General features: G+C 47.1%; 1 protein-coding gene across 1 annotated transcript in view; it reads right to left on the bottom strand.

The window, feature by feature from the left end:
- LOC127578238 (prostaglandin F synthase 1-like) overlaps nucleotides 1–23,034 on the bottom strand; it is a 39,421-nt gene extending 16,387 nt beyond the window's left edge. Inside the window, exons 1-5 of the mRNA XM_052030003.1 lie at nucleotides 22,793–23,034; nucleotides 19,827–19,994; nucleotides 7,579–7,695; nucleotides 4,504–4,584; nucleotides 2,596–2,718 (exon numbers count right to left, since the gene is read on the bottom strand). Of these exons, the coding sequence (XP_051885963.1) occupies nucleotides 2,596–2,718; nucleotides 4,504–4,584; nucleotides 7,579–7,695; nucleotides 19,827–19,994; nucleotides 22,793–22,879 (576 nt within the window). The 5' untranslated portion in view covers nucleotides 22,880–23,034. The remainder of the gene's footprint in view (nucleotides 1–2,595; nucleotides 2,719–4,503; nucleotides 4,585–7,578; nucleotides 7,696–19,826; nucleotides 19,995–22,792) is intronic.
- Between the last annotated feature and the right edge of the window lie 212 nt (nucleotides 23,035–23,246).

Here is a 23,246-nt window from a genome sequence, read left to right as displayed (position 1 = left end):
GTGGCCCCCTACCCCTTCTCTTTCCCCTCCTCTGCCCTCATGACCTCCCTCCTATTCCCACCTCCTTCCCTTTATTCCATGGTCTACCGTCCTCTCCTACCAAATTCCTTCTTCTTCAGCTCTTTGCCTCTTCCACCCATCACCTCCCAGCTTCTTACATCATCTCCTTTCATCCCCTCCTCCCTCCCCCACCCAGCTACTCCCCCCCCCTCACCTGGACTCACCTATCCCCTGCCTGCATGTGCTCCTCCCCCTCTCCCCACCTTTTTATTCTGGCTTCTGCCCTCTTCCTTTCCAGTCCTAATGAGGGCTCTCGACCCGAAACGTCGACTGTTTATTTCCCTCCATAGATGCTGCCTGACCCGCTGAGTTCCTCCAGCACTTTGTGCGTTGCTCCAGATTCCAGCATCTGCAATGTCTCTTGTATAACCAGGCAGCAGCAGTTTTCCCCATGAACTCAAAAGTTCTCCACGACTCTAAGCCATTCTCAGTCAAATGGTGCCTTAATGTAAAGGGCAGTCACTCTGGTCTTTGGAGTTCAGCAATTCCCTCATATTTGGACCAAGGCCGTAATAAAGTCCGAAGCAGAGTTGTCCCGCCACATCCCAAACTAAGCATCAGAGAGCAGGTTATGAGTGCGTTTAATAGCACAGTTGTTGATGCCTTTTACTTACTGGGAGTATATTGAAGGGTAGGTATCATAAATAGACATATCTAGGCAACTTCTCACTTTGTCAGGTAAATGCCAGTGTGTTGTTCAGGAGCTGTTTGGCTAAAATAATTAACAGCCTTTAGCATTAATGGCAACATGCTGTTGAGGGTTTGGTGTATCCAAACACTCGGCTGCTTTTCGAGACCATGCTTAGTATATTAATTTGGCTTCTGTGATTACTGGAAAGTCAGCAGAAGGCTGGAACGGATCACAAACTTGGCGCTTATGGTTGTAAAATTTCAGCCTGATTTTCAGGCAGTGGCCACAATACCATTCCCAGTTAATTATTCAATTCTTTTTTAAGCTCGCCACGTGCTTCCATTAGCTGGTTTCCAGGCCTCAGCAAAGACAAGAAGCTGGATCTAAAAGTGATGTGCCAGTGCAACAGGGGGAAAGGGGTCACCTCCTCGAGGCCCAACAAGACAACCCTGCGATCGTTCTTCTTCCATCACCACAGCCAGGTCAGCCTGCTCCTGGACTAGATCAATGAGGCAGTGACAATGGAGATAAAACTCCATGCTGATCAGGGAAATTAGCTCTTCTGTAAGTATCAGGGCCACAACCTCTGATAACATCAGCTTTTGGGAAAACTAGGTCCTTTTAAAAGGGGGATGAATTTACTTTGGAGAGCAGTATTGTTGGTACAGAGCAGGAGACCTCTGTGGTTATTCATATATAAAGGGTACTGCTGCTGACCCTTGTCGAACTCCATCTACAAGTTTGCAGATGACACCACCATAGTGGGCTGAACCTCAGATAATGATGAGTCAGAGTACAGGAAGGAGATAGAGAGCCTAGTGACATGATGTCATGATGACAATCTTTCCCTCAGTGTCAGCAAAACAAAAGAGATGGTCATTGACTTCGGGAAAGGAGGCAGTGCACATGCTCCTGTTTATATCAGTGGCGCTGAGGTCGAGATGGTTGAGAGCTTCAAGTTCCTTGGAGTGAACATCATCAATAGTCTGTCCTGGTCCAACCACGAAGATGCCACGGCCAAAGAAAGCCCACCAGCACCTTGACTTCCTCAGGAGGCTAGAGAAATTTGGCATGTCCCCTTTGACCCTCACCAATTTTTATCGATGCACCATAGAAAGCATCCTATCCGGATACATCATGGCTTGGTATGGCAACTGCTCTGCCTGAGACCGCAAGGAACTGCAGAGAGTTGTGGACACAGGTCAGCACATCACGGAAACCAGCCTCCCCTCCATGGACTCTCTCTATATTTCTCGCTGCCTTGGTAAAGCAGCCAACGTAATCAAAGACCCCTCCCACTTGGACATTTTCTCTTGTTCCCCCCTCCCATCAGGCAGAAGATACAAAAGCCTGAAAGCACGTACCACCAGGCTCAAGGACAGCTTCTACCTCGTTGTTATAAGACTACTGGATGGTCCCCTTGAACAATAAGATGGACTCTTGACCTCACAATCTACCTCATCATGGCCCTTGCACCTTATTGTCTGCCTGCACTGCACCTCCTCTGTAACTGTAACACTATATTCTGCATTCTGTTATTGTTTTCCTTTGTACTACCTCAATGTACTGATGAGATGAAATGATCTCTATGGATGACATGCAAAACAAAGTTTTTCACTGTACCTCGGTACATGTGACAATAATAAACCAATTTACTTACATTAGAAGAGGTGTGGCTGAGAGCCTCTGAGGTTGATCAGTCTGCACTACTCACCCTCTGCCCCCTCCATGACTCAGGGGCACTTGTACGAGACAGCAGAGGGCTTCAAGTTTGAAATTCTGTTGGACTAGGGCAACTCCAGTAACTCATGAAGGATCCCTCCCAGACCTGAGGCAAACTCCTTCAGCATCAATGAACTGGGAGTAGATCGCTGATTTATATTGGCTTGTTTCTTGAAACCTACCTGGTTACACACCGGCTTGTATTTCAGGTTGGGCATTTTTAGAATCGTTTCCAGCTGTTTGTGGTTGAAGTTGGACACACCAATAGACCGCACTAAGCCAGCGTCTTTGCAGCTTTCCATAACCTATATTAGATCAAAAAGCAATTTAATTTCACCTCATTTACTTTCCTCATCCTTTCCAACTTCCTCAATTCCCAAAGCCCCAGCAACTTCCCAACACGTTTCATAGCTTTATTAAATCATGCTCAAACCTCAGTAGTGTACAGTAGTGTGTTATTTATCTAAACAAGGCAACAAAGCTAAACTTGATCCTATCCTTACAAAAGACCAATACAGACGCATTTTCCAATGATACCCCCTGCACAATGAGCAGGACAGACGGTCCTATTACTTTTTTCTTAACCCAGGGAAATTGTAACCAAATGTGTACCATATGAACTAGGTGAAAAATCAGGTCTTTGCATCTGCATGGCTAGTGATGGTGGCTTCACTTCAACTCCTGGGGATGCGATGTGGTTCATTATTTCCCACCTTACAATGCTGGCACATCTTTATGACATTTCTCCAACATATTCACATCACTTTAATGTTACCGGAGCTCCATCAGAAAGTTGCTGTAGAAGACTTTGGTTAGGCCACATTTGGAATACAGTGTGCAGTTCTGGTCCCTGCATTACAAGGAAGGACGTGGAGGCTTTGGAGAGGGTGCAGAAGAGGTTCACCAGGATGCTGCCTGGATTAGAGGGTATGAGCTATAAGGAGAGGTTGGGCATACTTGGATTGTTTTCTCTGGAGCACTGGAGGCTGAGGGGAGACCTGATAGAAGTTTGCAAGATCATGAGAGGCAGAGACAGAGTAGACAATTAGAGTCTTTCTCCCCAGGCTGGAAATGTCAAACACTAGAGGGCGTAGGTTTATGGTGAGAGGGAGAAAGTTTGAAAGAAGATTTACGAGGCAAGTTTTTAAACATATGTTATATATAACCCCACACACACACACACACACACACACACACACACACACACACACACACACAGAGTGGTGGGTACCTGGAATGTGCTACTAGGGGAGGTGATGGAAGCAGATACAATAGCAACATTTAAGAAGCATTTAGACAGACACATGAAGAGGTAAGGAAATGGAGGGATCTAGACCATGTGCAGGGAGATGGGATTGGTTTAATTTGGCACCGTGGTCGGCACAGATTATGGTGGGCCGAAGGGCCTGTTTTCCATGTAAAGTTGGATTTAAAGAACAGAAGTCCACCTTCCACCCCATTTTATTAACTGGATGCAGTAACTATCAACGTGTTTGTTGGCTTTGTATTTTATTTGCACAGTGATCAAAGGAACCTGACCATGAATTTGGAGCAGTTCCTGTTTAGACAGGACATGGAATATCTTATATTTACCTGAAAAGGCAAATGTCTAAATTTAATTTTTTAGACAGGGCAACATGTCCAGTAGCACAAGATCCCTCTGCACTATGTGAACACGGCAGCCAGTGGGTGCAGTGTGCTGAAGGGTACGATCTAACTCCCAATATTCAGTGGCCAGCATAGCTGATATCAGCATTTTTAATTCCAACACTTGCTTAATTCATTTAATCTAAAGTCCCTCGTATGCCATAGTGGGGTTTGAACTCTTGTCCTTGGATCATTGCTCCAGGCTGCTGGCTCACGTGCCCAGTAATTTAGCCACTCTGCCACCATACTCCTAAAGGTCCATGCAGGCTCCTCCGCTGGACATGTTAGTTTTGTTTACTTTGCCCCTCTCCATTTCGCTCACTCCAAGAGATAACTCTGCCCTTAAAGTATACATCACCTATTAACAATTTACAGGACTGAGGTTCTAATTTCACTTTACTGATTTTACATTAACATTAACGATAACAATACTAAGTACTCACCAACCAACTTTCACAAAAATCCACGTCCTCTATAACAATCTTTTCACTCGCGTCCTTGGGAATCCACAGCTTTTCTCTTGGCTGCAATAGAGAAATCCTTTAAAGGAATTTTCCAGTTATCGCACACTTTCTTTGGACCCATGGATGATGCAAGGCAGCACCATTCAGGCACAAAGAACAACATACTCTCTCTTTCATTGCAGGCAAATGCAGTACCACTGACATGACTGTCACTGAGAGGAGGCAAAGAAACACAGAGAAACCATCGCTCCTATCCAATAATTATTATCTGCTGAAAAGGGCCCAAGTAAGTCCCGAGTTAAGTCTGACTAAGTCTCAGGTGGACAGTTGAATCACAGAGTGACCAATCACAGCAGCAGTAAAAATAAAGCCACTGTTTTAGAAGGTGGGAAGGTGCTCCTCACACAAACTAGAGGACTTTAATTCACACAGCTATGGAAACAAGGTTGGGCATCAGAATCACTGAGCATGTCAAGTTTATAAAAAATACAGTTCTGGCAAAATAGGGATTGGCACTAGTTAAGGAACATTCTGAGGTTCAAGCTAAATTTATACTCATCTTGTTGTCAAAACTGTGCTGATGACTCATTTCCTGTTATTGTGCAGCTTCAGCCAGGGGTAGGATAGTAATGAGAGACATCTTGAACATCCGTGCAGCAGCCATGTAAAGGCTTGCTGGTCAAAGGTGATCAGAAATACAAATTGGACAAGCCAAGTAACTGCTATGGCTACAGCTGAGACTGGGTTTCCTGTACCAAGCGACCATCTCTTAACCCATCAAAGCTTTCCAATACATGCAATGCACAAGCCAAGTGTGCAGTGGTAGACTTTCCACTTGCCTAAATATGTGCAGCTCCAATCAGTAGAAACTCGACAACGTCCAGGAGAAAGCAGCCCACTTGAAAGGAACCCCAGCCTCCACTGAATGTCCTGCCCCACCACCAACCCCCAGCTGCAATGTACCATTGTCTACAAGATACACCATGGCAACACATCACAGCTTCTTTGACGGCACTTTCAAAACCTGTGACCTCTACCATCAGTGGAAAAGGGCAGCAGATGCACTAGAACATTGCCACGTACAAACTCGCCTCATCACAAACCATGCCGATGTCAGAATTTATTAGACTTCCTTCATAACTGTTGGATCCAAATCTTGAAATTCCCCAGTTTAACATACTTTGGTTGAATATTCACTACAAGGACTGCAGCAATTCGAGAGGATAATTCACCTCACCCTTCTCTGGGGCAATTCCAGACAAGCAAAAAAATGTTGGCTTTGTCAGCGATTCCTACACATCCATAAAGATATTTTCTTAAATTAAACAGTCAAAAATTATTTTGAGATATTACACGTCCTTGGTGCATTATCATCAAAGAGTTCAATGGAAGAACAGGAAATCAGATGTGACTAGTTTAGGTGTATTGTACCTGAAAAAGGGTATACAACATTGATTTAATAGCTCAGTTCCTGGAATGTGGGGTACATCCAATGAAGAGATCTAATGCTAAGAGATCTCAGGCTCATGACACATATCTTCCATTCCCTGTGGTATTCAAAGGTCTATCAGCCTTGGACAGCCTGACTAAGCATCCACTGCTCACCAAGGTAGAGAGGTTCAATGTCGTTGGTACAGACATTGTGGGCCAAAGGGCCTGTTCCTGTGCTGAACTGTTCCATGTAAAAGAAAGAGTAAGATTAATCAGGCTATTTTTAAATGCGTAAACTGTTATTATAGTTTAGGTGTTTTCTACCTGGAAAAGGACAAACAACATTGAAGTTTCACACACACACATAAGTATCTCCTCATCCGTGTCTTAAATGGCCAATCCCTCAACCGGACATCTTGTTCCCTAATTTGATACTGAGAAAATGCAATGTCTTGGCACCCATCCAGTCCATTCTTCCCAAAATATTTAATGCCCATTGAGATTTCACTCGCTCTTCTCGACTCCATTGAGTATAGGCCAATCGAAATCAAGGTCTCTTCATCGGATGTACCCCACATTCCAGGAATTGAGCTATCGAATCAATGTTGTATACCCTTTTTCAGGTACAAAACACTGAAACTAGTCACACTTTGCACATTTAGAAATAGCCTGAGTGATTTTACTCTTTTACATAGAACATCGAACAGTTCAACACAGGAACAGGCCCTTTGGCCGACAATGTCTGTGCAAACAACGATGCCAAATTAAACTAATCCCATCTGCCTGCACACGATCTGTATCCCTCCATTCACTGCTGCTCTGTGTACCTGTCTAAATGCCTCTTAAATGTTGTGAGTGCATTTGTTTCCACCACTTCCCCATCGGCACGTTCCAGGCACCTACCAATCTCTATGCATAAAAACTTATAAAACCTTATAACCCAGTTATACTACGTCCACTGGTTTCTCCTCGTACATTTTGCTATTTACATTCTTAAAAAAAGTATTAGCAGATTTGTCCAGCTCTACTTTCTCTTCATTAAACTATGCTAACTCTGCCTAATGATACAAATACTTTCCATGTTCCTTGTTATCATAAACATAGGTTTCAACATCTTGCTGACAACAAGTTTCAGGTCAACTGGTCTCCAACCCCTCATTTAAAATAGCAATGTTACATTTTCTGCCTCTCAATCTACCTGAACTAAGGGAACTTAAACAAAAAACATTGGAGATGTAGTTAATCATTTGCAACAACCTCTTTTAAATCGTGGGCTGCAGACTGTTAGGTCCAGAGGATTTAACCCTCTGAATTTCTCCCATACTTTCTGTTCAGAGATATTCGTTGGGTTCACCTGTGTTTCTCCAGCATGAATTGAAACCAAAACAAAAACATGCAGATATTGGATATCGTGAAGAAAAACAAGAAGTGCTGAAAGCAGTCAACAGGTCAGATAACATTAGAGTTAGGTAACATTTCCACGGATGCTGCCTGACCGGTTGAGTGTTTTCAATATTTGGGTAATGTCTTGATTTGATTTTACAAAGAATAATTCTTTCTGCCATTCAATCTATGTAACCCACATTTATATTTTGTGACTCTCTTCCTCTTTACATAGTTTACCTTCAAACCCATCGGCCAGTGAATAATGAACAAATCAACATAGTCAAGCTGTAGGGTCTTCAGCGTCTTTTCCAGGGCTTTTCGGACCAAGGAGGGAGAAAGATAAGTCATCCAAACCTACAGGTACAACACAAAAGTTATTGCATCAATCAAAATGCTACGCAAGGCTTACATTTTCACTCAGAGTGTCACAAGTACCTCTGAAGAGTCTCACGGTCTTCTTGGTCTGTTCACAGATTGTGGTTCTGGTGATTTTCAGTTAATTCAAATTACTCCAATTCAAACTGGGCAACTGCTCTGCCCAAAACAGCAAGAAATTGCCAAGCATTGTGAATGCAGCCCAGTCCCTCACAAAAACCAGTCTCCCCTCCATTGACCTGTCTTCACTTCCCACTGCCTCTGGAAAGCAGCCAAGATAGTCAAGGACCCCTCCCACCCAGGTTATTCAGTCTTCTCCGCCCTCCCAATGGGCAGAAGATACAAAAGCTTCAGAACACATTATCGGTTAGCATGATGCTATTACAGAGCCAGCGACCCAGGTTTAATTCCCGCTGCTGTCTGTAAGGAGTTTGTACGTTCTCCCCGTGTGTCTGCGTGGGTTTCCTCCGGGTGCTCCGGCTTCCTCCATATTCCAAAGACGTACGGGTTAGGAAGTTGTGGGCATGTTACGTTGGCGCCGGAAGCGTGGCGACACTTGCGGGCTTCCCCCCAGAACACTCTATGCAAAAGATGCACTTCACTGTGTGTTTCGATGTACATGTGACTAATAAAGATAGCTTATCCTCGAGATTGCAGATGGTGTTTTTTTTTCCATCTCTGACATTGATTGTGATTTAAAGGATGCAGACCCTGCGTACTTATATATAGCAAAAATTGTAGTTATGAAAGATTTCATCTGCATAGAAATGAGATGTACATTCAGCAGAATTGTAAGAATGCAGAGATTCAAAATAAAATTTAGCCTTGCTTGCCAATGGGTTGATAGAGTCAACATTACACATAATTGAGACTCAGAATTATAGGGCCAGCCTACGGATACACAACACTTCTTTCCCAGATGCTCTTTTTTGACTTTTGAGTGGTTTCTTGTTTAAAGGCAATTATGTGTTCTGCCCAACTGACCCCAACCCCACTGTTTCACTGATCTGAACAGAAACTGGAAATTCTATAAATCTTACAAACAAGACCCGCCCCTATACTGGTCTCGGTGACAAGATACAAAGAGCCGCTCATTGACTTCAGGAAACAGGGCAGAACGCATGGCCCTGTATGTATCAAAGGTGACGAGGTGGAGATGATTGAGAGGTTCAAGTTCCTAGGTGTAAATATCACCGATAGCCTGTCCTGGTCCAACCATGTAGACACTTTGGCCCCGTAAGTGCACCAGCGCCTCAACTTCCTCAGAAGGCAAAGGAAATTTGGCATGATGCCCATTGACCCTCACCAATTTTTATAGATGCACCATAGAAAGCATCCTATCTGGATGCATCGCAGCTTGGTACAGCAACTGCTCTTCCTGTGACCACAAGAAACTGCAAAGAGTTGTGGACACAGCTCAGCACATCACGGAAACCAGCTTCTCCTCCATGGACTTTGCCTACACTTCCTGCTGCCTTGGTGAAGCAGCCAGCATAATCAAAGACCCCACCCACCCTGGACATTCTCTCTTCTCCCCCCTTCATCAGGCAGAAGATACAAAGGCTTGAAAACAGACAGCACCAGGCTCAAGGGCAGCTTTTAACACAATCTGCCTCATCATGGCCCTTGCACCTTATTGTCCGCCTGCACTGCACTTTCTCTGTAACTGTAACACTTTATTCTGCATTGTTATAAATTACTTTTTAAAGTTTTTTATTTTACAGTGTGGTAACAGGCCCTTCCAGCCCAATGAGTCCGCGCCACCCATTTTAAACCCCCATATTAACCTACCCGTACGTCTTTTTAGAATGTGGGAGGAAACCAGAGCACCCGGAGGAAACCCACGCAGACACGGGAGAACGTACAAACTCCTTACAGGCCGACGGGAATCGAACCCTGATCGCTGGCGCTGTAATAGCGTCGCGCTAACCGCTACACTACCATGCCGCCCCTTTGTACTACCTTGATGTACTTATGTATGGAATGATCTGTCTGGATGGCACACAAACGAAGTTCTTCACTGTATCTCAGTACACGTAACAATAATAAACCAATGACAAGGGCCAGTTTGGTAAATTAGAGCCAAAACAATCATCAGGGCTTGTCATTTATCATCTAATGAATACAAAAGGAAAATATAGGATTTTTCCCCTTAAGTTGGCTTAAGTTTTTAAATCTGACAATCAGAAAAGTGCAGATGCTGGAAATCTGAAATACAAACATTGTACTGGAAGTACCCAGCAGTTTTTAAATCTAATTTTTCCACCTCTCTCTATGGCACCAGTTGGAGAGTGCATGTATTGTCATTACAAGGTAACCAACCACAGGGAACTTCGATAGACTAGCAGGTCTTAGTCTCTGGTTAGTCTCACAGATTTGTTCTTTTGGTGATACGACATGGCTTTTAGCTATCAATTCATCAATTTTCCCCATTTAGCTCATCCAAGCTTCTCAATATTTATTGGCTGATCAAATGGTCTGGGTTTGAGAGAGCCTAGTCTTTTTCCTTTTCTTCGGCAGTCCCTTGGGATCGAGGGCAACTTCCTTTCTCTCGATTTCTGTGGTAGTTGTTGAGTCCATTGTGGGACCTGCAGGAGGTGCTTGATGGGTCAGGCGGTCGAGTACTTTGAGGTACACTCCTCACCACTGCCCGTCAAGCCCCAGTCATTTGTACTAGGCTTCAACGTGGACCTGAAGTTCTCAGTGTCATCCTGGGATGCTCCTTCTCCACTCTGGTCTTGGGTTAGGGACGTCCATCGGGGATGTTGCAGTTTCTTTTTGAGGAGGCTTTGAACAACATCCTCGACTCTTCTGTCCAGCTGATGACCTCTTCCCGTTACAGAGGTCAGAACAGGATGTCTGTTTTGGGAGCCTGGTGTTGGGCAAACAAGTGATGAGGCCGGTCTAACAGAAAGTAGTGAAATAGAGACAGTAAAATGGAGTCCTGATGCAGGGTTTCGACCCAAAAACATCGACAATTCCTTCCCTGAAACCCCCCAAGATGCTGCTCGACCTGCTGAGTTCCTCCAGCAGATTGTTTGTTAGACCTGTCTTAACAGAGCTGACGATGTAATTAGGGGATCAATGCTGGGGATGTTGGCCGGGGAAAGGACACTGATGTTGGGTCACTTCTCCTGTCAACATGCAGACAATTGAGAGAAGAAAGGGTTAAATGGAAGAATTGAAAACAAGTAGATTAATCAGTATGAAAGTGAAGAGATGTTATGAAGTGGGGCCAAGCTTACACTTGAACATCTCGTTAGTGTCAGTGTGGGAACGTAACTGCAGTAATTTTCCACTTGAGACAGTCTTACAGTGCTGTTTTCCCCAGCGCTATTCTTGATACTGAGAGACACAAACAATTTCAAAATACTACGTACTGGATAGTATTGTGCAAGTCTAAACTCTGATAACTGTGGACAAAGTGGCTAATGTAAATTGGTAATTGATTTATTATTGTCACATGTACCAAAGTACAGTGAAAAACTTGTCATGCATACCGTTCATATAGATCAATTCATTACACAGTGCAGCGAGGTAGTTGAAGGGAAAACAATAACAGAATGCAGAGTAAAGTGTTACGGTTACAGAGAAAGTGCAGCACAGCCAGACAATAAGGTGCAAGACCATAATGAGGTAGACTGTGAGGTCAAGAGTCCATCTTATCGTACTAGGGGACCATTCAATAGTCTTAGCGGGATAGAAGCTGTCCTTGAGCCTGGTGGTACGTGCTTTCAGGCTTTTGTATCTTCTGCCCAATGGGAGGGGGGAGAGGAGAGGATGTCGGGTGGCTTAGTATGGCAACTGCTCTGCCTGAGACTGCAAGAAACTGCAGAGAGCGGCATGGTAGTGTAGCGGTTAGCGCGACGCTATTAGAACGCCAACAAACGGGGTTCGATTCCCGTCACTAGCTGTAAGGAGTTTGTACGTTCTCCCGTGTCTGCGTGGGTTTCCTCCGGGTGCTCCGGTTTCCTCCCACATTGCAAAACGACGTACGGGTAGGTTAATTTGGGTTTAAAATGGGCGGTGCGGACTCGTTGAGCCGGAAGGGCTTGTTACCAAGCTGTAAATAAAATTCTAACGTTTTATTTTTAGAGTTGTTGACACAGCTCAGCACATCACGGAAACCAGCCATCCCTCCGTGGACTCTGACTGCACTTCTTGCTGCCTCAGGAAAGCAGCCAACATAATCAAAGACCCCTCCCACCTCAGACATTGTCTCTTCTCCCCCCTCCCATCGGGCAAAAGATGGACTCTTGACCTCGTTCTGCATTCTGCTATTGTTTTCCCTTGTACTACCTCGATGCACCGATGTGATGAAATGATCTGTATGGATGCCATGCAGAACAATAATGAATCAGCTTACCAACATTTTGGTGTTTCTGGGTCAGGCTCGAAATGACTTTAAATCATCCCGAGCTGAGCCACCCATTTAAGTTACTTTTATTGCTGTTATGGAATTATGGTGTAGAGTTTTGAGAGATTTTTGAAATACAAAATGGTAGGAATTTTGGATAAGGAAGTTCTGTCCAGCACAGGATCCTCAGGGAATGTGCTCTGTCAACAGGCTCAAGCCAATGTAGGCAGACAATAAGGTACAAGGTCATAACGAGGTAGATTGTGAGGTCAAGAGTTAATCTTAGTGTACTAGGGACCGTTCAGTAGTCTTATCACAGAGGGATAGAGGCTGTCCTTGAGCCTGGTGGTACGTGCTTTTGTATCTTCTGCCCGACGGGAGGGGGAGAAGAGAGAATGTGCAGGGTGGGTGTGGTCTTTGATTATATTGGCTACTTTCCCGAGGCAGCGAGAAGTGTAGTCAGAGTCCATGGAGGGGAGGCTGGTTTCCGTGATGTGCTGAGCTGTGTCCACAACTCTCTGCAGTTTCTTGCAGTCATGAGCAGAGCAGTTGCCGTACCAGACGAAAGAGCTGATTGTTGACTTCAGGAAGGGGAAGGAGGGTGAACATGCACCAGTCTACATTGGGGATCGGCGGTGGAGAGAGTCAGCAGCTTTAAATTCCTGGGTGTTAACATATCGGATGACCTGTCCTGGACCCAGCATATAGATGCAATCACAAAGAAGGCATGCCACTGCCTTTACTTTCTTAGGAGGTTAAGGAGGTTTGGTTTGTCATCGAACACTAACAAACTTCTACAAGTGTACTGTTGAAAGTATCCTGACTGGTTGCATCATGGTCTGGTACAACAATTCGAAAGCGCAGGAATGTAAGAAACTGCAGAGAGTAGTGGACTCAGCCCAATACATAAGACAAGATATCTTTATTAGTCACATGTACATCAAAACACACAGTGAAATGCATCTTTTGCGTAGTGTTCTGGGGGCAGCCTGCAGGTATCGCCACATTTCTGGTGCCAACATGGCATGCCCACAACTTCCTAATCTGTACGTCTTTGGAATGTGGGAGGAAACCCACGCAGACACGGGGAGAACGTACAAACTCCTTACAGACAGCGGCCGGAATTGAACCAAGGGCACTGGTGCTGTAATAGCGTCATGCTAACCGCTACACTACCATGCCTGCCCTACGGGAACATCCCTCCCCACCATTGGTGGTATCTGCAGGAGGCGCTGCCTCAAGAAGGCAACGTCTATCGACAAAGATTCCTACCACCTGGGCCATGAAATCTTCTTGCAGCTACCATCGGGCAGGAGGTACAGAAGCCTGAAGTCCCACATCACCAGGTTCAAGAACAGCTACTTCCCTTCAACTATTCGGTTCTTGAACCAATTGGCAAAACCCTAATCACTGCAGTTTAGCAACACTATGACCACTTTGATCACTTTGCACTAAAATGGGCTTCGTGTTTTTTGTTTTAATTGTGTTTCTTGTAAAAAAAATTGTGTATAATTTACGTTTAATTTATATTTTACTTGTGAATGTTGTGTATCTGATGCTCTGTGCCTGCGATGCTGCTGCAAGTAAGTTTTTCATTGCACCTGTGCACACACGTACTTGTGCATAGGACAAGCTCGACTTTGACTTCCTTGCAATAAAGGCCAACATTCCATTCTGCCCATCACTGTCTCTTACCTCCATCTACCTATCACAACCTTGTGCCCACCCCACCTTCTCTCTTTTGTCCACCTATCACTGCTCTGCTTTTCCCTCTGATATATTGGGCTTCCCCCTTTTCCTCATCTTCAGTCCTGAGGAAGGGTCCTGACCCGAAACACTGACCGCCTGCTTTTATCCACGGATGGTGCCCGGCCTGCTGAGTTCCTCCAGCATCTTGTTGTTTTTTCATCTAGATTCCAGTCTCTGCAGTCTAAATGATGCTGTTTTGTTGGCCTTTGTTGACCAGGCTAACCCAGATTACAGCAATATTTTTTGCATACTTCTTGGCTGGGCCTGTCAAGTCCATCAGAAAACTCACCTTGGTTTCCCACGCTCCACCCCCCCGCCCCAAGTAAATTTGTCTTTTTGTCCCTGAATGAGATCAACATGCAAAATCCATCTGCAGGGAGACGGTCGGACTCATCGAAGAGACAAGGGGTAGGTCCGAGCGACTTGCATAACAACTGAACTTTACTGACCCCGCAAAGCCGTGCTGTTAAATGGCTAGCACTGAAACTACATTTTTGGTCCTCAGTGAGATCAGTTACCTCCCCCAGCCTCAAATACAGGATAGCGTAGTGTACAGGCCCATGAAGTTCACAGTCATGATCACGCTCAACGTTCAAGCCACAGTGTTATTCCAGGCTGCTGCCACTGATCACATTTCAGTGCTGCATTGGGGAGGTCACCAAATTCTGTAACCAGCTTAAAGAAAATTCAACCACCTTTCTTTCAGCCCACTGGAGCAGGAGGCAGGGGGGTGGGGGGGTGGGGGTGGGTGGAGGATGCGGTTTGACTGAACTTCATTGATTATACTCATTTCCTACAGAAACCTCCCTAGCAACCGCTGGCCAGGAAGACTTGGTTGCGGTCTGTCCAGATCTCTCTTGGAGAACTCTCCATCTCCATCCATTGATTCTAGTATCTATTCATTCAATAGCAACATTCCCTTGTCACTCAGTAGGTTGCATTGTGGCAGGTCCCTTTAACAGCTGGTTACAAATATCCCAACCACTGGGCTACTTGGTCAGAAGTGGGAGAACTTGTGACCCGTTACTGGGGACACTGTGCTAAATCTCGAAACGTCAGTTTCATTGTAGCTTTACACAGCCAGCATAGAACATTACAGCGCAGTATAGACCCTTCGGCCCACAATGTTGTGTTGTCAATTTATCCTGCTCTAAGATCGATCTAACCCTTCCCTCCCACATAGCCCTCCATTTCTCTATCATTGTGGCTATCTAAGAGTCTCTTAAATGTCCCTAATGTATCTTCCCACACAACCTCTGCCAGCAGTGCGTTCCACGCACCCACCACCCTCTGTGTAAAAAAACTAACCTCTAATGGAGTGGTTTTCAACCTTTTTCATGCCGCAGCCCCCCCAGAACATGTCCTTGTTAGATGGTGGACCCCAAAAGCCCACAAAATCAAACAAACGATAATTCATGCATACAACACTTAAATTACTGCACATAGGCACTGTTGAAATAGTGACTATTTCAATCACCGATAATTACCAGCAGTGTCTTTCAGTGTTCAGTTCAATGTGAAGGTTGTGCCTGTTTTGCACTGCAGAGTTTGTCCAAATGTGGTGGTATGTGCGACAAACATACGCGTATGTCATCCTCAATATTCAGTCTTGATCTGTATTTGGCTTTCATGGCAGTGACTGCAGAAAATCCTATTTCACACAAGTAAGTGGTTGCAAGTGGTAACAGAACATTGACAGCTTTGCCGGACAGCAGTGGATACTCCTGGCAACATGCTATCCAGAACGACAACAGTGATATTCGGTTGAACTGCAAGCGCAAAGTCCTGTCAGATGACAGTTCAGCCAATTCTTCTTGTTCATGTCAGTAAACATGCAAACAGATTTCGAATCCAATCAAACATGCTTGTGTCATCGTTGCCAAAATACTCATGGAAATAACGTGACAGCTGTTGAATATGGTTCAAAACAGTGCTCGCGATGGCCTCTGTCTTAGTCTCGTTCACTGTCAGAAAGTCTGCCAGCAATGGAAACATATCATAGATGCCTTGCTCACATCTTCCCTTCCAGATACGGAGTTTTTTTCTGGAAGGCATTGATTTGGTCATGCGTTTTCAGAACATTTGAGCTAGGTCCTTGCAATGATAGATTTAAGCTGTTCAAAATGTTGAAAATATCTGCAAGATAAGCTAATCTGGCAACCCACGTCTCATCTGTCAAGAACTGTGCCAATGATCCGTTATGCTCATTTAGAAAAATGAGCAGTTCATCTCGCAATTCATATACACGCTGCACAACGTGGCCTCGTGACAGCCATCTGATTTCTGTATGTAGCAACAAATACTTATGCTCGGCTTCCATTTCACGGCATATGTTTTCAAACAAACGATGATTGAGCGGCCTGGCTTTGATAAAGTTAACGATTTTAATGCACATGGAAAACACATCTGCAAGATTTTCAGCCATATCCTGTGCAGCCAAAGCCTCACGGTGAATCGTGCAATGGGTCGCTGCTACATGTGGAGCTACTTCTTTCACTCGTGCGACTAGACCCAACTTCCGTCCCGTTATTGCGGCAGCACCATCCGTGCATACTCCAATATACTGTGTCCATGCCAATGCCGATTGTACAAAAAAAAGTGTCAAGCACATGGAAGAGTTCTTCACCGGTTGTACGCCCTGGGAGCGCCTTGTAAAACAAAAAGTCTTCCATAGCCTCTCCTTCCCAGCAATATCGAACATAAACCAACAATTGCACAGCACTGGCAACATCAGTACTTTCATCCAGCTGAATCGCAAATCTGACTTGCTGAAGATATGCTATCAGCTGGCTCTGTATAATCTTCTGCGATATCTCCAAGTCTTCTGCTTACTGTGTTATCAGTGGAATGGCTTTCAGTTTTTGACTGGATTCTTTTCCCAGTACAACTTCGCACATATCTACTGCTGCAGGCAGTATAAGCTCTTCTCCAATTGTGTGAGGCTTCCTGGAACGTGCTATTTGTAATGCTACCAAATATGATGCACGAAGAGCCTTCTCATTTACAGTGGCGCAGGCTGTCATTTTGCCTTTCTGCTTGAGGTACAGCTCCTTTTGCCACTCAAAATATTCCTTCGTCTTACTGGCGATATCTGGATGCACTGTTGTTAAATGGCGCTTCAATTTCACTGGTTTCATTGCATCATTGGACAGTGTTTGCAAACACACAACACGAGGTTGGTCCGCATTTGTCCCCACTGCGATGAAGCCATGTGAAATGTATTCTGGATTGTACTTGCATTGTTTTCTCTTTCGGTCACCCTTATCCCCTTCGTCATCAGAATCTTCCGGTTTCTGGTCAGCTTTTCTCTTCAGAAATCTCTCCATACTCAGCAATACACGCTGGACAGTTTAATTACTATTACTGATGAACAAAATTATCAACACTAATGTAAACTTTACACGCATGCACACTTTTCATTTAATAGTGACGTCACTGTGGCGTAAATGCACCGTAAGTAAGCAATATTAAGGCACACCAACGTCACTCAGTCTCGCTAACACTACAGTGCACAACAGAATAGTAGTGAGTAGTGAACACTACTGACTACACAAATCGAATATGAAGCAGCAGCTTACCAGTAGGGAACACCATCTAAGTCTCTGAGATCGTCGCCTATAACAGATAGAATAGATATGGCCAATTTTCTGAATAGTGGAAAACTGGAGCAAGCAAGTAAGCTACGTCTTTGTAACAGGTTGCTTTTCCATTTTTTTTCTTGGACCACAGGTTGAAAACCTCTGCCCTAATGTATCTTCCCCCACAACCCCATATCACGCACCCACCACTCTGTGTAAAAAAAAACTTACCCCTGACATCCCCCTTATACCTTCCTCCAATCACCTTAAAATCATGTCCCCTCATGTTAGACATTGTTGCCCTGGGAAAAAGTCTCTGACTGTCCACTCGATCTATGCCTCTTATCATCTTGTACACCTCTATCAAGTCACCTCTCATCCTCCTCCTCTCCAAAGAGAAAAGCCCTAGCTCACTCAACCTACCCTCATATAAGACAAGCTCTCCAATCCAGGCAGCATTCTGGTAAATCTCCTCTGCACCCTCTCTAAAGCTTCCACATCCTTCCTACAATGAGGCAACCAGAACTGAACACAACATTCCAAGTGTGGTCTAACCAGAGTTTTATAGAGCTGCAACATCACCTTGCGGCTCTTGAACTCAATACCCCGACTAATGAAGGCCAATACTCCATATGCCTTCTTAACAACCCTATTAGCCTGCGCGGCAACCTTGAGGGATCTGTGGACGTCAAACTCAAATCAGTCATAGAGTTGTGCGGCACAGAAAAAGGCCCTTCAGCCCAACTCGTCCATGCCGACCCAGGTGCCTTCCTGAGCTAGTTCCATTTCCTGCATTTGGCCTATACCCCTTTAAGCCTTTCCTATCCACGTACCTGTACTGATGTCTTTTAAGCTCTGTAATTATACTCACCTCTACCACTTCCTCTGGCAGCTCACTCTTCTGTGTGGAAAAACTTGCCCCTCAGGTCACCTTTAAATCTTTCCCCTCTCTCCTCAAACCTATGCCCTTTAGTTTTAGACTCCACTTACCCTGGGGAAAGACTGTGACTCTCCACCTTATCGATGCCCTCATGATTTTATAAACTGCTATAAGGTCACCTCTCAGCCTCCTTCGCTCCAGGGAAAACAGTCCCGGCCTATCCAGTCTCTCCTCATAACTCGAGCCCACCAGCCCCAGCAACTTCCTTGCAAATCTTTTCTGCACCCTCTCTGGCTTAATCACATCCTTCCTATAGTATGGCAACTAGAACTGAACACAAAATTCCAGGTGCGGCCTCACCAATGTCCTATACAGCTGTAACACGATGTCCCGGCTCTTGAACTCAGTGCCCCGTCTGATGAAGGCAAGTCTGATGATGGCAAGCATGCCATACACGTTCTTCACCACTTTGTCTTCCTGTGTTGCCACTTACAGGGAACCTGTATTTGTACCCAAGGTCTCTCTCTCTGTCTGTTCTACAACACTCCCCAGGGCCCTGTCATTCACTGTGTATGTGCGGCCCTGGTTTAACTTCCTAAAATGCATCACTTTGCATTTGACTGTCTCAAATTCCATCTGCCACTACCTTGTCCACTCTGAACCTCATTTGAAGTTCTCACTCCTATGGATATTTTTCCCTGCCAACAGCCCAAGCGTGATATGCAATAGCATTTTAAAAATAAAAAAGGAATGGAACATTTTCTAGGGGAGAATGTGAATGAACAGAGGAAGAACCTCTAGCCAGAATGTATGCTGGTAGGAATGAGGTTCTGAAGCTGTGGATTAAGGGTGCCGAGTATCTGGTAAGGCTGAGTCAGGGATTGCTCCATGCTGGGCAGTCAGGGGATGCCTGTGCTCTGGAAAAGGGCTTCACTTATGGGCTTATTTAAGGCAGGACGAGCAAAGGAGGAGCTCAAAAGATAATAGCATTAGTAAGAATCTCAGACAGGAGAAATTAAATGGAACTGAAAGGTGATCAATCCCCAGGACCTGCATCCTCAGGATTTGAAGGAGGTAGCGATGGAGAGTGGCGTCATAGTCCAAACTTCCACAGATTCTAGAAATGGTTCCTACAGATTGGAAATGTGGTCCCACTCCTCAGAAAAAGGAGGGAATAAACAGAGAACTACAGAACAACTTCAGTAGTGGGAGAAATGCTGGTTTACTACAATATTACGAGAGTGATAACAAGTCACTTGGAAAATAATACCAAGATTGAGAAGCTGTGGATTTGAAAGGGAAATCACATTTGATAAATCTGTTGGAATTTTATAAGGTTGCAACTAGGAGGATAGATGGGCAAACCAGTGGACGAGGGGTATCTCACAATAATGGAATAGAAGATAGTCCAGTTCCTCTTTAGTTTTATTAACCATTCAACCTGGTAAAATGGCCTGGCAGGTCACAGCAGTTATTCTATACTTGAGGAAAATTTGCAGATATTAGCAATCCAAAAATGATCATCAACATAAAGAAATGTTCATACCTTGCCAGTGTAAAATATATCTTCCCGTTTCACTGTTCCGTCAGCTATCTTTGCCCGAATACCTTCACCAACTTCATCTTCATTGCCATATACCAACGCTCCATCGAAATGGCGGTACCCAATTTCAATGGCAGCCTTCACAGCCTCTACTGTCTCACCTTTAACGAACTGTAAAAACAAGCCACGTAACAGTGTGTTACTCAAGGAGTGCTAGCATATCCATCCAGCCACTCTCCTCCATGATCTCCTCTCCCAAAGATCATGTTCCCCCACTGGAAGCTCCCGACTCATTTGCAAATGGCAGGAGAGTGATTTCCATTGGCTTGTGATGGACCCAATTATGAGAAGAGAAATACCTTTCCCTTTTTGCATCAATATAGACATGGATAAGACATTGGAAGCAAAATTAGTTTACTTAATATGTCTTTCAAACACAAAAGCACCAAATTGATTCTAAAATAATTTCAACATATATGCTCACACTTGGCAAAAATCACACCAGATCCAATTTTAAGAGGGAACTAGCTCGTGCGTGGTTAATGCCTGTCAGAGGTTTGCTGATCTTAATGTCAATCATAATGGTAGGTAATCACATGGCAGATGCAGCTTGAAGTGTGATTTGAAGCTATTTAACTGTTGGAACTCGCAGCACTCCCCTTCCCCTGCCTTCCCCCCTCCTCCTCTATTCCCCCCTCCTCCTCTATTCCCCCCTCCTCCCCTCCATTCCCCCTTTGTTCTCCCCTCCTACACCTTTGTTGTCCCCTCTCCTACCTCCTTCATTCCCCCCAACCTCTGTTCACCCCTCCTCCCTCCTCTGTTCCCCTTTCCTCCCCGTACCCCCCTCCTCCGCCACTCCATTCCTCCTCTGGTCCCCATCTCCTCCCCCTCCGTTCCTACCCCCTATGTTCCTCTCCCTTTCTTTACCTCTCGTAGTGCCCTCCTCCCTGTTCCCCCTCTCCCTTTCCTCTCCCTCCGTTACCCATCACCTCCCCTCCATACCCCCTCCTCCCCTTGTTCTCCCCTCGCCACTCCCCTCTCCTCCCCTCAATATTCCCCCCTCTCCTCGCCACTCCCCTCCATTCCCCCTCCCTCTCCTCCATTCCCCCTCCCCTACATTCCCCCTCCCCTCCATTCCCCATCAAACTCTCCTCCATTCCCCCTCCCCTCCATTCCCCCTCCCACTCTCCTCCCCTCCCCCTCCCCTCCATTCCCCCTCCCCTCCCCCTCCCCTCCCCCTCCCACTCCTCCCCCTCCCCTCCATTCCCCCTCCCCATTCCCCCTCCCACTCCCCTCCATTCCCCCTCCCCTCCATTCCCCCTCCCACTCCCCTCCATTCCCCCTCCCCTCCATTCCCCCTCCCACTCCCCTCCATTCCCCCTCCCCTCCCACTCCCCTCCATTCCCCCTCCCACTCCCCTCCATTCCCCCTCCCCTCCATTCCCCCTCCCACTCCCCTCCATTCCCCCTCCCCTCCCACTCCCCTCCATTCCCCCTCCCCTCCCACTCCCCTCCATTCCCCCTCCCACTCCCCTCCATTCCCCCTCCCCTCCCACTCCCCTCCATTCCCCCTCCCACTCCCCTCCATTCCCACTCCCCTCCATTCCCACTCCCACTCCCCTCCATTCCCCCTCCCCTCCATTCCCCCTCCCACTCCCCTCCATTCCCCCTCCCCTCCATTCCCCCTCCCCTCCATTCCCCCTCCCACTCCCCTCCATTCCCCCTCCCACTCCCCTCCATTCCCCCTCCCCTCCATTCCCCCTCCCACTCCCCTCCATTCCCCCTCCCCTCCATTCCCCCTCCCCTCCATTCCCCCTCCCCTCCCACTCCCCTCCATTCCCCCTCCCCTCCCACTCCCCTCCATTCCCCCTCCCACTCCCCTCCATTCCCACTCCCCTCCATTCCCCCTCCCACTCCCCTCCATTCCCCCTCCCCTCCATTCCCCCTCCCCTCCATTCCCCCTCCCCTCCCACTCCCCTCCATTCCCACTCCCCTCCATTCCCACTCCCACTCCCCTCCATTCCCCCTCCCCTCCATTCCCCCTCCCCTCCCACTCCCCTCCATTCCCCCTCCCCTCCCACTCCCCTCCATTCCCCCTCCCCTCCCACTCCCCTCCATTCCCCCTCCCACTCCCCTCCATTCCCCCTCCCCTCCATTCCCCCTCCCACTCCCCTCCATTCCCCCTCCCCTCCATTCCCCCTCCCACTCCCCTCCATTCCCCCTCCCCTCCATTCCCCCTCCCCTCCATTCCCCCTCCCCTCCCACTCCCCTCCATTCCCCCTCCCACTCCCCTCCATTCCCCCTCCCCTCCCACTCCCCTCCATTCCCCCTCCCACTCCCCTCCATTCCCCCTCCCCTCCCACTCCCCTCCATTCCCCCTCCCCTCCCACTCCCCTCCATTCCCCCTCCCACTCCCCTCCATTCCCCCTCCCCTCCCACTCCCCTCCATTCCCCCTCCCACTCCCCTCCATTCCCCCTCCCCTCCATTCCCCCTCCCCTCCCACTCCCCTCCATTCCCCCTCCCACTCCCCTCCATTCCCACTCCCCTCCATTCCCCCTCCCACTCCCCTCCATTCCCCCTCCCCTCCATTCCCCCTCCCACTCCCCTCCATTCCCCCTCCCCTCCCACTCCCCTCCATTCCCCCTCCCACTCCCCTCCATTCCCCCTCCCCTCCCACTCCCCTCCATTCCCCCTCCCACTCCCCTCCATTCCCCCTCCCCTCCCACTCCCCTCCATTCCCCCTCCCCTCCATTCCCCCTCCCACTCTCCTCCCCTCCCCTCCATTTCCCCTCCCACTCCCCCTCCCCTCCAATCCCCCTCCCCCTCCCCTCTCCTCCCCCTCCCCTCCAATCCCCCTCCCCTCCCCTCTCCTCCCCCTCCATCTCCCTCCCCCTCCTCCCCCTCCATCTCCTCCCCCTTTACCCCTTCCTTCCTCCCCATTCTCTCCCCCCGCCCGGCCCCGATCTTACCGGGCCCATGGCGTAGGTTCCGAGGCCGAGGATGGGCATGGAGTTCCCATCACTGAGAGGGACCAGGCGATCCGGGACTGAGCTCATGGCGACTCGGGCTATCGGTAACGGCGGCTCCGGCCTCGCCCTAAATACCGCGGCGGCGGCTCGGCCAGGAGCCGGGCTGACCCGACCGTAGGGTGAGGAGGCCACTCCTTCCCCTCCCTCCCCCAAGGGAACTCTGCCCACTTACGAAACAGTCACTTCTTTTTGCCTTAAATTCTTTGGACTCCTGCCGCCCAGTTCGTCCCACTAAAGCAAAGACCTGCATTTATTTGATGCTTTGCACTAAAGGTCTCTGAATGATTTGAAACTAGTTGGTGAGTTTATTGCAATATACACCAGGGTGCAATAGGATTCCTTATAAATTACTCAGCTCTTGCCTCTTTAGCACTCCTTTTTGCATTACCTCAGG

This window comes from Pristis pectinata, chromosome 15 (assembly GCF_009764475.1).
Source record: "Pristis pectinata isolate sPriPec2 chromosome 15, sPriPec2.1.pri, whole genome shotgun sequence".
Taxonomy (NCBI): Eukaryota; Metazoa; Chordata; class Chondrichthyes; order Rhinopristiformes; family Pristidae; genus Pristis; species Pristis pectinata.
This window is presented reverse-complemented; position numbering and strand designations above follow the sequence as displayed.